The sequence below is a fragment of the Castor canadensis genome, chromosome 4, assembly GCF_047511655.1.
Source record: "Castor canadensis chromosome 4, mCasCan1.hap1v2, whole genome shotgun sequence".
NCBI lineage: Eukaryota > Metazoa > Chordata > Mammalia > Rodentia > Castoridae > Castor > Castor canadensis.
The window spans coordinates 147,948,207-147,964,242 of NC_133389.1; the positions used below are offsets into that span (position 1 = coordinate 147,948,207).

Consider the following 16,036-nt stretch of genomic DNA (forward strand, 5'->3'; position numbering starts at 1 on the left):
AATTAAGATAAAAAATTTCTGCAAATATTGTTGGTAGTTATTCCCACAGAGTAAGACTGAGCAGAATATTCTTAAGTTCCCTTAAACTTGTAAAAGTAATACTTCCGGGTGACAGGTGTGGAATCATTACTTTTAATCTTACCAGAAATTCATGGAGATTGGCTTAGTTTAGCTATAGTATATATTTGATAATATGTGACACGTCTGTCCAACATATAAAGCATATGATGAGCACTTGTCTTCAGTAAAATGACAGCTCAATAACAAATGAAATTTTATTATTCAATGTCAACGTTAATGCTAATAAAAAATATAATATGCTGAATTCAGCATGCGGGAAGGCCAAGGCACCCCTCTGAGCAGAACAAGGAAAACAAGGCGGAACAGGTGGGTATCACCCACATCAGACGTGCTGAGGGCACCTCTGCCCTCCTGCAGGACTGAGAATTCTGGGTTCAACATTCTTCTGGATTTAGCTAATCAAGATAAAAGCATAATTCAAATCTAGACAGTTGTCCAAGATACAAGTTTGCATTTGAAGTTGATATTTTTTCCTCTTCAAAAATAAAGAAAATCAAATCTTGTGTCTACTAAGGTTTTTATATTTTGAGATTGTGGGATCTCTTTGTATTAAGCTTTAACAGCCTAGAAATCTAGGCTGGTAAGAGTAACAATGGTTAGTCAATGAATTAGTTGGTAAAATGGAACCCTTTAAAAGTGAAGACATACAGGAAGGATTTTTTTCAAAGGATATTTTAACAAATAAGGACTTGTTTTGTATGTACATGCCATAGTCAAAGACAAAATTTGGATTAATTGTTATATTCAGGAAATAGGTATTTATTTTCACTAATTGAGAGAGAGAGAGAGAGAGAGAGAGAGATACAAGAGAAGAGAAGAGAAGAGAAAAGAAGAGATAATTTAAGCAAGACTGTAACTTCCTGAGAACTCTAATTTAGGTCAGTTATGGGTTTGGGATATTCAGTCTTCTTAACAAGAATGGTAAGAAAAGTATATTTTGTCCATTCACAAGAGAAACTGAAGAAGATTGCTTAACAACCTCATGGGACATTTGTTGAAACAGATGTTCTAGTTGAGAGAAATGTAAACATGAGTCTTAATTTACAAATATATTGGTTATCCCCCTTGTCTGGGAGGTTGAGCCAAAGTTTATATGGATTAGAGCAAAACTGAGTTTGGAAAAATTCAAAGAATTATTACATACATGCAGGTATGTTGGCAATTATTTGAATAGCGGTTTACAAAGCCTTCTGTGGCTTCACCGGTAGCTCACATGCAAGTGACCTGAGTCACTCCATCTTCCTGGTCAAACTGTCCATCATCGAGTTCCCGGAGGCCACTGTGGCGGCTGCTGAACCTGGAGAAGCTGTGGGCCTGGGCAGGCCTGTCTTCCGCAGTCCAGCACTCCCTGGAGGGACAGAGGAGGCCCTCCTGAGGCGGGACTCTGCCCTCTGCAGGTTGGGACGAGCCTGTGTCGAGGCCAACACTCCTGCTGCTGACTTTGTTCCTGTCCTCACCTTTCAGAAGCCGGCTGGCCTTCCTCTGAAACACAAGAGATTGGCAGCGAGGAGTTAAAGACTGTTTCCATGCCTCTGCTCAAGCACTTTTGGCAGTTCTGCTTGAAACTCCCTTCCCTGCTTCTCTTCAAAACCCTGCTCATCCTTGGGGCTGGGGGAGCGCCTGCCTAACATGCAGAGGCCCTGGCTTCTGTCCCATGCACTAAGGAAGATAAAAACTATCCTGCTCATTTTTAAGTACTAGGTCAGGACCGCCCTCCTCATCCCTGCCTATGCTGCAGCTCTCTGGCTTCTGTTACATCAGATTTTGGGGGACAAAGCAAGGCAGAAATGTGAACATACTTCTCTTGTTGGTGTTCATTAGGACCTAAACAATGGGGAATGTGCTTCAGTGGCCACCTTGCCCTTGTGTTCAAGAGGCACAGGCTACACACAGAGTCCTGAAAATTCACACTAGGTTTATATTGAATGATTGTCTGGAATGTTTTCCTGGGCAGACCCCTGACCTTGTCCTGCTACAAACTGCTTCTGCTGACAGTTAACCCTCAGGCATTTGATCCAGTTCATCTGTCAGACTGTGACAAGCTGTGGATGTTTTTGCTGATAATATTTTACTGAGGGCGGAATATCCGTGGTATAGTTTGGGATGGAGTACCTGGTGTCTGCCAAGGAGACTCAAGCCAAAATAAAATCATGTAGGTCACAAAGGGAGCTCAAAGAAAAGCAGAGCTCACCACATGGACACTTGGATGACCCGTGCAATTTCATTACAAGGACTTAACACCAGTAACACGCCACACATGGGGATAGGGTCACATGGTTAGAGGCACATAAAACTGAAAAAGGATTTAAAGGCAAATTTAAAAAGCACAGTATTGTGCCTGTAATCCTAGCTAGTCAGGAGGCAGAGATCAGGAGGATCTCAGTTCGAAGCCAGCCCAGGCAAATAGTGCACGAGACCCTATCTCAAAAACATCACAAGAAAAGGGGTGGCAGAGTGGCTCAAAGTGTCAGTCCTGAGTTTAAACTCCCAGTACCGTAAAAAAGCCAAACCAAACCAAAACAATGTTTTCCCCATTTCAAAGTTTTGTTTATATGTTAGCTGGGAATTAAAATTACATTTTACTGAATGTAAGAACAGATTATAAAAATCAATTACTGGGGCTGGCCTTCACAAAGTTAACTCATAAGTTTGTTGAATGGCAGTGTATAAAATAGAAAAGTATTTTCTAATGGCTTTCATGGCTAATATATAAAGCAAACAAAGCTGTATCCAACTGGGTTTTGTGGGCTCCAGTGGGTTGTGACACTGTTTGTGACATTTATAGGAAGACGCAGCCACGGGTGTTGCCGTGAAAGGGGAACATTGGTAACTCTGAGAAGGCTTATTTTTCTCTTGGCCAAGGAACTGGAGTCTGTGCGCAAGTTTAAGGAGAAAAGTCTACAGGGGGTCCTTCCTCAGCAAAGGCCACTTTTGTAGGCCCATGTAGGCACAGTTCTGTGGTGTCATGTTTCCCTTGGTACCCTTGCATTTACCACCTCTAATTCTTTTCCTTTTTATTCCCTGCCACCAGATGTACTGTATTTAACACAAGCAGAAAACCCGCAATTTACTCTGAGTGAGGTGCGGGATGTGGGAATGCGCCCTCTCGCCAGCAAGGACCTAATCCTTGGCATCAGAGGGCAGACAGGGCTACAGTTAGCTCCTTTGTCAAGCAGGTGCCTTTCCCGCAGGCATAAAGGATGCATTCAGTTTGGATCGATACTCTCAACTTTGAATCAAATGGGGAGGCAGGTGTTTGGGTGCCCTTGGCTGCCTGGATCTTTCTTTCCTCACCAGCAACAGGGCCAAAGATGAATTTTGCAAGAAATTCCTTATGTGTGCCAGCTAGCAGAGGTCAATCTCACATACTCAATGAGGATTTCCTTAACAAAAATTGGACACTATTCAGAATAAGACATTCACAGCAATTCACTTTTAGATAAGCATTAATAAGTAAACAGTCATCAACTGTAAATTTCAAATGTTACATGACAAAATTCTTAATACTGTACCTTTAAAAGATTTCAGAACACACATTTTTTATTCCTTTCCTACCATGTTGCTGTCAGGTTTAATAAACACATTTTTAGCAATGAAAAAAAGAACTTTACCTGGAAGCCAATAAATTCCCTGCTCCTCCCCACAGCAATCCACGTGAAATAATAGCTTTTCCAACAAACCAGTTTGTAATGTCCTTGTAACTTAGTGTAGGAGAGGAAGCTCAGTCAGCCCCTGGAGACCATTCCCTTCAAGCCCCTATTGTTCAAAGGTGGGATTCAGGCCCAGAAAAAAGATAGGGTTTGTCTAAAGTCATGGAATGGCTAGTCCCAGGCTGGAGCCTGGATTCGTCCTTACTCTTTTCACACTTCATTGACCATACTTTATTATCCATATTTGCAAAAGCAAGGGTAGATTTGTGGTACAAATGAAATTTTCATTTCATTTTTTCTTTGTTTGCAGTACTGGGAATTGAACCCAGGGCCTCATACTTGCTAGGCAGGCACTCTATAATCCTGTTTGCCAGAAATGCCACTGTTAAAATCTTGGCCTATTTTACAGTGATTGCATCTTGGGATAGATAGGGTATTTGCATGCACGTACATGATGGATAGAAACACTACACAAGGGCTGGAGGAGCTAACTTTGGTAGAGCCTGCCTACCATGCATGAAGCTACGAAGCCCTGGATTCAATCCCAAACACTACAATGAGAGAGAGAGCGAGAGAGAGAGAACAAAGTTTTTACAGCTCACTTTTCCACTCAGCTCTGTATTCTGATTATTGCTTCATGTCAATAGAGTTTCCATGTTGTATTTCCAGGTCTACCCAAACCTCACTTTTTTCTAATATCTTCACTATACAGTGGGAAGAAATTATATCAAGATTTGCATGTAGATTCAATGCCACCCCTGATGAAACCTATTAACTTCTGAGAGTCATTCCCATTTACAAAGAAAAGGGACCCATTAAAAACACAAGAGACTCAGTGACCAATCAGTTGAATTTAGGCTGTTCTCCCAATCTATCTTTCATTTTTTTACTGTCAGTGTTTTAAAAAAATAACAACAAAAGAGTTATAGCAGCAATCATAAGACATTGTGTTAGACACAATCTTGAACAGTGTTGTGATGGACAGAGTTGAAGAGTGGCCAAGAAATATAATTCATAGACTGATAAAAACATGGAGTGGACAGCCAGATTTCTCAGCTTTGGGGGAAGACTGGGAAGTCTCAGTGCAGCTCTTGGACCACTTGGAAGATTTAGAGGTTTTGAATCATGCAGACAGGTGCCACTCCTGCCTGCTTACAGACTATTCTGTTGGATCACCCCAGCTCTCTTTTTTGGATCTTATGAGCTATGCTAGTACCCTGCCCACCTAGAACCAATAAATTCCCTCCTGTACAGAGGCCGGTCTGAGCAGGGCTTCTGCCCTTTACAACCTGAGGCCTACCAACAGGCATATGGGTAGCCAGGAAGAAGGGAGCTCTTTGGCCCTACACCTGCCCCTGTGGCAGCAGTGACTGCTCCCTCTCCTGTCCGCACCAGGAAAACCCATTTGTGTTGGCAGAAAGCAGTCTCTGGATAGAGGACTTCGTTCATGACACAAGCAAAAATGCTTTCATCTTTATTTCACAAGCTGCTCTTTGTGATCCTGCCCTGGAGCACCTGCCTGTCTTCAGGTATCATAAGAGAGAAAGACCTTTAACATCTTTGAGCCAGTTTTTTTTTTTTTGCCTGTTTTTTTGAGATACAGTCTCACTATGTAGCCCCAGGCTGGCCTCAAAGTGGTGATCTTCCTACCTCAGTCTGCAGAGTGCTGGGTTTATAGGTGTGCCCCACCAGGCCCAGCTTAAGCTACTCTATACTGGCTCTTTTTGTTGCAGCAGCTTAGTAACTTAATTATTTACAAATTAACCCTGATGTGGGAGAAGCCGTTACTGGTGACTAATGCTTTTTAACTTAAGATAATTTCCCCCAACATTCTTTTCTTTTTTTTTTTTTTTGTGGAGCTGAGTTTTGAACTCAGGACTTCACACTTGCAAAGCAGGTGCTCTACCATTTGAACTATGCTTCCAGTTCATTTTGCTCTGGTTATTTTGGAGATAGGGTCTCAAGAACTATTTGCCCAGGCTGGTCTTCACTACAATCCTCCTGATCTCAGCCTCCCAAGTAGCTAGGATTACAGGCGTGAACGAGGTGCCCAGCACTTCCACTTTCTAATTATGAAAAATTTCAAGTCTACAGAAAGTTTAAAGGATAGCATAATAAACACACACCCAACACCTAATTCAACACTTGCTCATATGTTGCCCTATTTTCTTTGTAGGAATATATGTATATGCATGTTTCGGAGTATTCATAAACTGCATTTGTATATGATAGCTGAAGGTAATTTTTAGCTGGAGAAAATACAGGGTCATTTGCAGTTTCTGGATTTTTCTTCAGTCTCTCCATATTTTTAGTGGTTTAATGATGAGGTATTAAAAGCAAAACGTTCCTGTGAAAGCAACAGCTTCCTCTCACATTACCAGGCACTGTGCAAAACACATGCACATAGGCTTTGGCTGGGATCCTCCTAAGAGCCCTGCAGTCTGGGCTGAGGTTGGCCATGCCTTATTGATGAGGCAATGGAGGCTTGAGGCCCTCTTGTGGTTTCCATGAAACCACCCCTGTGCCAAAACCTACTCTGAACTGCCAGAAACCAAATACTTCTATGTGAATTTCTGTGTCCTTTACAAAGCAATTATCAAGGGGGAATCTGGGCTAACACTTTAACTAAAATGGAGACTGTTAGGTAATAGAAAATCTTGAGTTTTATCTGATTCTTTGAAATGCAAAGGGATATTTAACTGATGGAGGTAAAATTTTGATCAGAACCTCTTACCCTACCCTGTATAGCTATCATTTCCTTAAATCCATTTAAAGGCCTCTCCCCAAAATAAAGAAAAATAAAAATACATAAGATCCTCATATAGAGAAAAGGGAGGTTAACGACTTCATTACACTTTCTAAGAACTCCATCACTGAAGACCAAAACATAAAAAATGTAGTCTATGTAATTTATAAAGGAAATGATCTTTTGAAATTTTATTTCATTTTAAAATTTCATTTTTTAATTAATTAGTTTTTGGTGGTGTGGGGTTTGAACTCAGGGCTTCGTGCTTGCTAGGCAGGCGCTCTACGACTTGAGCCATGCTTCCGGCCCTCATTTTACTTTTGAGACCAGGACTCATTGTGTTGTCCAGGCTGGCCTCAAACTCCTGGCCTCACGCCATCCTCCTGCCTCCGGTGTCCTGAGTAGCTGGCACTAAAAGCACGCACACCGTACCTAGCTTGATTTGTTTTAAATGATCATACGGTAAAAGTGACTTTTGGAGGTATAGTTTTGTGAATTTTAACACATATAGATGTGTATAGTCACCATCAGGACACAGCAGATTCATCACCCCAAAACCCTTCCCTATACTCCTCTATCACACTGCTCTCCCCCACCACGTCCCTGGCAACTCCTACTCTGTTGTTCACACCACGGTTTCAAGAGTGTTAAGTGAGTGGAATGACACAGTTGGTGGCTTTTTGAGCCTGGCTTCTTTTACTCACCTCTGAGATCAGTCCAAGTTATTATTCATGTTACTTGATTGCTTTTAGTTCTGAGTAGTATTTGACTGTACGAATGGACCACAGTTGTTTATCCACATACTTACTGAAGACATTTGGGTTTCCCTTGTTTTGGCAATTATGCCTAGAACTATCAATATTTGTGCATAGGTTTTTGTGTGAGCGTAAGCTTGGGTTTCTCTAGGATAAACAAGAGGGGGTTGCTGAGTCAACTTGGGAAGCATGCAGTGTGTGACTTCAGAAGAACCTGCCAGATTGTTCTCCAGAGTGGCCACACTGTTTTGTGTTCCTGCCAGCAGTGAGCGAGAGCTCTGCTTGCTCCGTGGCCTCACCAGCTCTTGGGTATTGTATTTTTTTTTTTAACCAGTCTAATAGGTGGATGGGGCTATTTCATCATGGTTTTCTCCTGCACTTCCCTGCTGGTTAGTGACTTAAGCGTCTTTTCACATATTACTTGTCTACATATCCTCATCGGTGAGGTAGCCAACAACTAATAGTATTGTTTTTTTTGACTGTTGAACTTTGGGAATTTTTGATACACTCTAAATTCAAGGTCATTGTCATATGTGTGATTTGTGAAGTTCCCCTCCCCTTCAGTTTGTGGCTTATCTTTTCATTTTCTTAACAATTGCATAGAAACTGTTTTTAATTTGATGAAAATAAATTTTTTTTGACAGTACTGGGGCTTGAACTCAGGGCCTTATGCTTGCGAGGCAGCTATGCTACCATGCCTCTAGCCTTGTGTTGGTCATTTTTCATTTTAATTTTTTTGGTGGTACTGGGGTTTGAACTCTGGGCCTCCACTCTAGCTAGGAAGGTGCTCTACCACTTGAACTACTTTACCATTCCCCCCTATTTTTGTGTGTTGGTATTTTTGAGATAGTGCCTCACAAAATATATACCCTGGCTGTTTCAAACCACAATCCTCCTGATCTCTGCCTCCTGAGTAGCTCGGATTACAGACATAAATCACCAGCACTTGGCTGTGTTGGTCATTTTTGAGATAGGGTCTTACTTTATGCCTGAGCTGGCCTGGATGGACAGTGATCCTCCTATCTCCCCTCCCAGTTAGCTGGGATTACAGAGGTACATCACTGTACCTGTCCTAATTTCTCAATTTTTAAATGAAGTCTGCTTTTGGTGTTTGTCTAAGAACTCTTTGCCTAAATCTTCATGACTATTTTATCCTAATAGTTTTTTTTGAAAAGTTCTCTAGATTTACTAACAAAAAACTTTGTAATATCTTAAAGAAAACTGAGGCAGTAATTATGAGTATAATTTTTTAAATTAACATTTTGCATGTTAAAAAAATTTAAACTATATAGAATATCACATAAGATGTATCTGTGAGATATAAAACAAATTCCAAAAGTAAACATTTGATGACTTCAGAAGAAAAAGCTTCCAACAGCAGACTTCCTGCACTGTGCAGTTCTCAATCTCCTCCTCCTGCCAGAGGGTCGTGAAATGGATTTGACATAAAAGTGCTGTTATGCTGAAAGCAACAGGGTAGGAGAGTCACACGTCTGGACAATAGTCTTGCCTGCAATATCTCAAATTCCCACCAGGTGCTTTGAGAACTAAACGTCTTTGATAAAATTCTTTGAAAACCTAAAAATGAAGCCACCACCCCATCATCCCCTCCCAAGCAACTACTCATTTCAAGGTACAAAGAAAGAATGGAGGCTCTTGGGGTGGCTCAAGTGGTAGAGCACATGCCTAGAGCTAAATTCAATCTCAGTATTACTGGGGGTGGGGGAAGGAAAAAAAAAAAAAGGAAAGAAAGAATGGTACCATTCTAGACCTGTGATTACATAATTTTTTCTAGGTGTGTTATAAATCTAACTTTCACAAAATATATATGAGATAGCTAATATGACTCTATGGTGATATTTTTTACTGCCTTTTTGAGATAAAGTAACAATTACTTTAGGGAAAATTAAAAGAATTTACAAATTATTTTTTTGTTATAGCTGTTAAATACTTCAGCTCCAGACTGATCTATCTACATATTCTGCCTGAAATAATCTCAGCATCTTGAGATTTCTTGCTAGAAATATTAAACCTTTGCCAAATGGTGAAATAGTAAATTTATAAGCAGAATTCTAATCTATACATTATTCTCGGATTTGTCATTGATAGAAGCATTTTTTTTTTTTTTTTTTGCAGTACTGGGGATTGAACTCAGGGCCTCTTGCTTGCTAGGCAAGCACTCTACCATTTGAGACAGTCCCCTTTAGAACTGTCTCATGTTGGCAGAAGACTGGCCTATTTGCCTTCTCACATGGTATAGAAGACGATTTTCATATCAAGTATGCAATTCTTCATCTGTACTTACCATTTGGAATAAAAAGAGTTTAAGGATTAAATGCTTTACTGTCATATCTAATACATAAGGCATCAGTTTTACTCACCTCTGGGGTCTGAGCTGCTGAATTCCATATAACTGGCCTCTGAAGGAACACAACCTGCTTTGTAGCCAAATTCCCTTCACTGAAAATGAAAACAATAGCATTAGTATTTGTGAATTAGTAATTCTCTATGCCTATATTCATACTTGGCTAGAATGATCCACATATATTTGTAAAAATATCTGACTCTTAAAGATTATGAAATATTATAATATTTCTGACTTCTACTTAATCTTTGCCTCCTGAGTAGCTAGGATTACAGGTGTGACTCACCAGTGCTTGGCTTCCGGGAAGGCCTGGAAGGCCAGGCAATGTGTAGCAGGGTTAGATTTCCTGCAAGGAGTCCTGAGAGGGCAAGGCATGAAGCTATGAGGGTGAAGCCTCTGCTACAATGGAGACCCCAGAATGTTGCAGATGCCAGGAGCACGAAGCCTCTTGAGGAAAGCCACAGGCAACAAGTGGAGCCAGACCAAGAGAGGGGCCATGTAAATTGCAGGTCTACTGCAGCTTACATCATGACAACAGGCCTCAGATATCAGATGTGGCGCTGCAGAATGTAATGCTTGCCCTGCTGGGTTTTGGGCTTGCTTTGGTCACATCCTTTCTAGCTATGCCTCCATTCCTCCCCTTTGGAATGGGAATGTTAACTCTGTGCTATTGAATCTTGAAAGTATATGATGTTCCTTTTGATTTTACAGGGCTCATAGCTAAGAGTTTGCCTTGAGTCTCAGAGAAGACTGGGAACTCAGGCTTTTGAACAAGGTCAGAACTGCTAAGACTGAGTGGACTCTTGGAGGTGGACATGAGCCTTTCGGGGGGTTTGGGGTGAAATGTTTAAGATGTGTTTGGGGATCATGTTGACAAGGGGTGGACTTATAATTGTTGGATGTGATTGTCAGTTTGCTTGGATTTGGAATCACCTAGGAGATTGGCACGGCACCCCTCTGGGTGTGTGTGTGAGAGGGATTCTAGAAATGGGTTGACTAAGATTGACTAAGCGGGGAAGACCTTCCTTGAATGTAGGTAGCACCATCCCACATTGGGATGATTCTACTAGGGACCATATGGAATAAAAGCAGAAAAAGCAGTAAGCCAGTCCAGTGTCTGCTGTTATTTCCTTTCTCTACTTATGGGACTTGCACTGAACTGCTCTGCTCCACCATGTCCTCTTTGCCATGATAGAATGACACCCTGAAACCATGAGTCAAAATAAATCTTTCCTCCCTTAAAAACAAAACAAAACAAAACAATAAAGCCAGAATATATCCTGCACTGCAAAACAAAATATCCAACCAGATGGTCATTAAGAAGAAAAGAATTTGACATGCTTTAAGACTCTTATAATCTTACCGTTCTAACATAACTATTTTCATCTTTTTGTTTCTCCCAGTCTTCATCAGCATGTGTAACTGCCACGTATCACAGTTTTGTTTCCATGCCTTTCACTAAACATCCTTTTCTTTGTACACTGGGATGGTATTTTTAATGGAATTATGGTACAAAAATGTCCTAAATCTTTCCTTTATTTTGGAAAATTAGATTGTTCCCAGCTTCCTGCTAGTTATAAATCATGCCGTTATAAAAATATGTACGGTCTTCCTCTTACAAATTATTTCCTTGGGGTAAATTCTCAGGAGTGGGATTATTAGGTCGAGAAAGTATGATTTAAGCTTCTTGTTATGCACTGTCGAAATTTGCCTCAGCACAATAACAGGCCCATTTGGGCTCCACACGTGAGAAATTTTATGTACATTTTCAACTGAGACACTTTGGCCACCGCCAGTTTCATTTTCAGATGTGTCTTTGTTGTCAGCCACTCAGTATTCCCCTTACTTAACTGTCATCATGGCAAATTACCCCTCACCAAAAACGACTTGAGGTTTGTATTCCTCTGAAGTGTTTTCCAGTTTCTGGGGATTTATGGGGAGGAGTGTCTGTGGCTAATTTTGCTCAGTTACCGACTTTTACTATGCAAAAAGCCCAACAAAACCTTACAGTCAGCAGCTTTTATGATGGGCTCTTTCTCCAGAGAGGGAATGCGTCAGTGAAACTGCCCTGGAAGTGTATGTCAACTGCACACCAGTGAATATCCCAAACTTACTGGGGCCACTAAGTTTTGAGAAATATCAAATCTTCCCCCAAAGTGGTCAGAGGGGACTGCTTCTTTTTTTTTTTTTTAATTTTTTTTAATTTTTAAAAGACTGCTTCTAGTGTCACAGAAGATAAGTTTGGCCTTCTATTAGAACGGACTTGGTTTGAGATATAATGTAACTTTTAGGAACAACTTACAGTTACATATAGACTAGGCCAGACCTGTGCTGGAACCACGGGAATAAGCAGCGGCTTTGGAACCCGACAGTTCTTGGATCCAAATCCCAATTCTATCATAGCACCTAGAGTTGATAACGTCAGATACAGTCCTTACATTCTCCAACTCTGTTTCCTAGCAGAGACCTTATGAAGGACACAGAAGACAAAGTGCCTGAGGAGTCTCCCACTGTGCCCACCACCAGAAGGAGCGCAATGAATGTGACTTCCTTCCGCTTTCTCTACGCATTTGGTGGACTACGGAATGGCGTTAGGGGGAAGAGAAATATCTCTGAATCAAGAATATCTTCCAGAGAGCAAATTCAAGGGGAAGGGTACATGAGAAGAGAGAACAGATTTAGGTCTAGCACTACCCAACGATGAGAAGGAGAGATCAGGGTAGAATGACTCATGTGGAATAGAATGTGGGTGACCCCGTAGTAAGTTCTTTCCAGCTGACTGTAGGTCTGGGAAAGTCTGAATAACTAGAGTGTGATGTTGGGCATACATCAGAGTTCCCAAACCTTACTGTGTGTCCCAAACACTGAAGTGCTTGTTGAATCCATGGTCCACTTCAAAGCTATGGACTCTTCATTTTGCCAGGTTCCCCTGGTGGTGCTGATGTATCATAGATTTGGGAACCATTGCTAGAAGAGACAGACTTCCAAGTGTGGAATTCCTGGCAATAATTTGTACCACAGAGGTATCCAGTGCCGGTGTTCCTCTCAGAATGAAGAGCAGAAACAAAACAGAAGCATTCTTGATATCTAATTTATGTCACCACATCCTTCTAATGTGACATGTAAAAATCTTAAAAGTTTTTTGGAGAATTCTGGCCAGATAGCCTACCTGGAGCTATGCTGAGGACGCACATATTTTGCTAGCTTTAGTCTCTTAATTTATTCCTGACCTGACCTGTTTAAAACACAAAGGATTGGGTGTGGGTAAGAAGGTACTCCCTTTGCAGCCTGACATGAATCTTGGCAGCAACCCCAGTGATAAAAGTATATCGCTCTGTCAGCAGATCTCAAGGCGGTGTGAGGAGAAAGCGGATGTTCTATCAAAGTGAGTTAGCTGGGAGAGGGGCTAGGTGGGTTGGGGTATATGCCAAGAAAAAAAGTTTTTAGATGATCTAAAGCACAGTGACCAATTCTGAGTTGCGAACCATTGTTTGCCTGTTTCAAACAAGATTCTCTCCATCAGTGTTCTATCTGGTATTTAACATACCTGGCACAGGGGAGGGCAAACCAACCACAGCCACTTCAGTGAGACAGTGGCACAGTCAAATCTATCACTCCTGGGGCATGACGAGTATTCACCTCTTCACCTAAGAACAGAAACTTTGAAAGCATGATCAAAGGTCTGTTTCCACACAAAAGTGACAATGAGTAATACCTTCTAGTGACATGGGATGTGGTGTTGGGGATTCTAATGAGGTAAAACTGCAAAGGTGGCGGTGGCTTCTCAAAGGCTGGCAATTTTAGACAGGTGCCCACATAGGACATTGGAAGGTCAGTATCTGTCCACTTCCTGAGTGGTCTTTGGAGTTGGATCCCTAATTTGAGACATGTCTGAAACATCTATGGCTTTGGTTTTCAGAGGGCCATTCTGATTTTTAGTAGGTCCTGTTACTTTCAGAATACCTGTGAGACCTGGTGAACCTCCTTTGGGCTTGGCGAGCTAAGAGAAAGAGGTTGGAAGCCTTCAGAACAATGCCTATTTGGTAGAGAACTGAATCTCTTGTGTAGCCAGTGGCTCCTGAGATCATTCTATTTTCAGAACTAGGTGGAATATTTTTCCCATAGCATGACCAGCTGAAGTCATTACAAGACTTGGTAGGGTTCTTCAAATGTCCTGGGTGCTCTCAGAGAGGACAGAGGCCACATTTATCCTCACCCAAAACATGCCGTCGAATAGCTGAGTAACTTAGTACCTTTATAAGAGGAGTTAAGACTCTGCACAGCTGGGAGTTGGTGACTCATGCCTGAAATCCTAGCTACTCAGGAGGCAGAGACCAGGAGAATTGTGGTTTGGAGCCAGCCCTGGACAAATAGTTCGAGAAATCCTATCTTGAAAAACATCTGTCACAAAAAAGGGCTGGCAGAGTGGCTCAAGTGGTAAGAGTGCCTGCCTAGCAAGCCTGAGGCCCTGAGTTCAAACTCTAGTATGGCCAAACAAACAAACAAACAAAAACACCCCAAACACAACAAAAAACAAAAAAACAAGACTCTCCAGGGCTGGGATGTGGCTCAGTGGTAGAGCTTTGCCTAGCATGCCCAAGGCCCTAGGTTGGATCCCCAGCACCAGCAAAAAAAATTCCAAGATTCTCTTTTACACTATGAATGGACAGTCACGCTCTGATGTAATAGAAACAAATGTAGCAGCTCTGAGAAAGTTCTGGTATAATATGCATCGGTGAAGAGCACAGGCTATGGCAAGGCCACTAAGGGAGGAGTCTACGGCCACTGTGAAGACCTCTGTCACTATCTGTAGATCTGAGGGCAGCAGAGTCCTCAGTGCTATTGTCAGTAGGTGCTCTGAAATGTTTCTTCTCTCTTTCCTGCCTCCTTCTATCATTTCAGAAGAAAACAAAAGGCAGACTCTATTCAAGTGTCATTTAAAATTTGCTATGGTAAGAACATGAGTATCAAGAAACATGTGTGTGTAGGTGTCCTTCCCAAAAGCATAAGCACTCCTGGGCTAAATTAATAAAAATGGATTGCACCTATGTGGGGCTCTGCCATGCACTGGTACACTTGTTTCTTGTGCTAATTCTTCAAGGTAGGTAGAGTGGATATTAATTATTGCATCCACTTTATAGGTAAGGTATCGGTTCCACTTCTAGTCTCTACTCTTTCCACAACACCACGTTACCTCTGCAAGTCAGTGAAACCCTGGCTACAAAAGGGAGGGGCTTAGTTGGATTCCATTTTGACCAGAAAGCTTTATAATTAGTGGATAAGTGTACACTATTTTGCGAAAACACACATTTTTATTTAGCATCTCCCAAATTAAGCATTTCAGCTTATAATGTTCAGATGCTGTTGTAGAGAATAATGAAGAAAATAAAAACAAGTGTTCATTTTTTTCTGAGCCAATTAGACTATTTAATGAACAGAACATACGGGTCTTGACATTAGTATGTCAAAAGGAAGGAGAGAGAGAGGTAAGCTCATGACAGGTGGCATTTAAGTGCTACATCAAAGATGAAAAAAAAGCTTTGTTTTAAAATTCTACCCATGGATTCATTTTTGCATGAGAGTGAATAGCACAGGTTATTTAAAAAAAAAAGCAACAATCCAGATATGAAGCCACACAACTATGAGCAACTTATCTTTGACAAAGGAGCTAAAAATATACGATGGAGAAATAGCAGCCTCTTCAACAAAAACTGCTGGGAAAACTGGTTAGCAGTCTGCAAAAAACTGAAACTAGATCCATGTATATCACCCTATACCAAGATTAACTCAAAATGGATCAAGGATCTTAATATCAGACCCCAAACTCTTAAGTTGATACAAGAAAGAGTAGGAAATACTCTGGAGTTAATAGGTATAGGTAAGAACTTTCTCAATGAAACCCCAGCAGCACAGCAACTAAGAGATAGCATAGATAAATGGGACCTCATAAAACTAAAAAGCTTCTGTTCATCAAAAGAAATGGTCTCTAAACTGAAGAGAACACCCACAGAGTGGGAGAAAATATTTGCCAATTATACATCAGACAAAGGACTGATAACCAGAATATACAGGGAACTTAAAAAACTAAATTCTCCCAAAACTAATGAACCAATAAAGAAATGGGCACGTGAACTAAACAGAACTTTCTCAAAAGAAGAAATTCAAATGGCCAGAAAACACATGAAGAAATGCTCACCATCTCTAGCAATAAAGGAAATGCAAATTAAAACCACACTAAGATTCCACCTCACCCCTGTTAGAATAGCCATCATTAGCAACACCACCAACAACAGGTGTTGGCGAGGATGCGGGGAAAAAGGAACCCTCTTACACTGTTGGTGGGAATGTAGACTAGTACAACCACTCTGGAAAAAAATTTGGAGGCTACTTAAAAAGCTGGACATCGATCTACCATTTGATCCAGCAATACCACTCTTGG

The 16,036-nt window shown here is 41.2% G+C and overlaps 1 protein-coding gene across 2 annotated transcripts in view; it reads right to left on the reverse strand.

The window, feature by feature from the left end:
- Window positions 1–261: 261 nt before the first annotated feature.
- The window catches only part of Rftn2 (raftlin family member 2), a 67,404-nt gene continuing 51,629 nt past the window's right edge, over window positions 262–16,036 (reverse strand). For both annotated transcript variants that reach the window (XM_074071336.1, XM_020156884.2), the window contains 2 exons: window positions 9,614–9,692; window positions 262–1,563 (listed from right to left, as the gene is read on the reverse strand). In XM_074071336.1, the coding sequence (XP_073927437.1) occupies window positions 1,291–1,563; window positions 9,614–9,692 (352 nt within the window). In that variant the 3' untranslated portion in view covers window positions 262–1,290. The remainder of the gene's footprint in view (window positions 1,564–9,613; window positions 9,693–16,036) is intronic.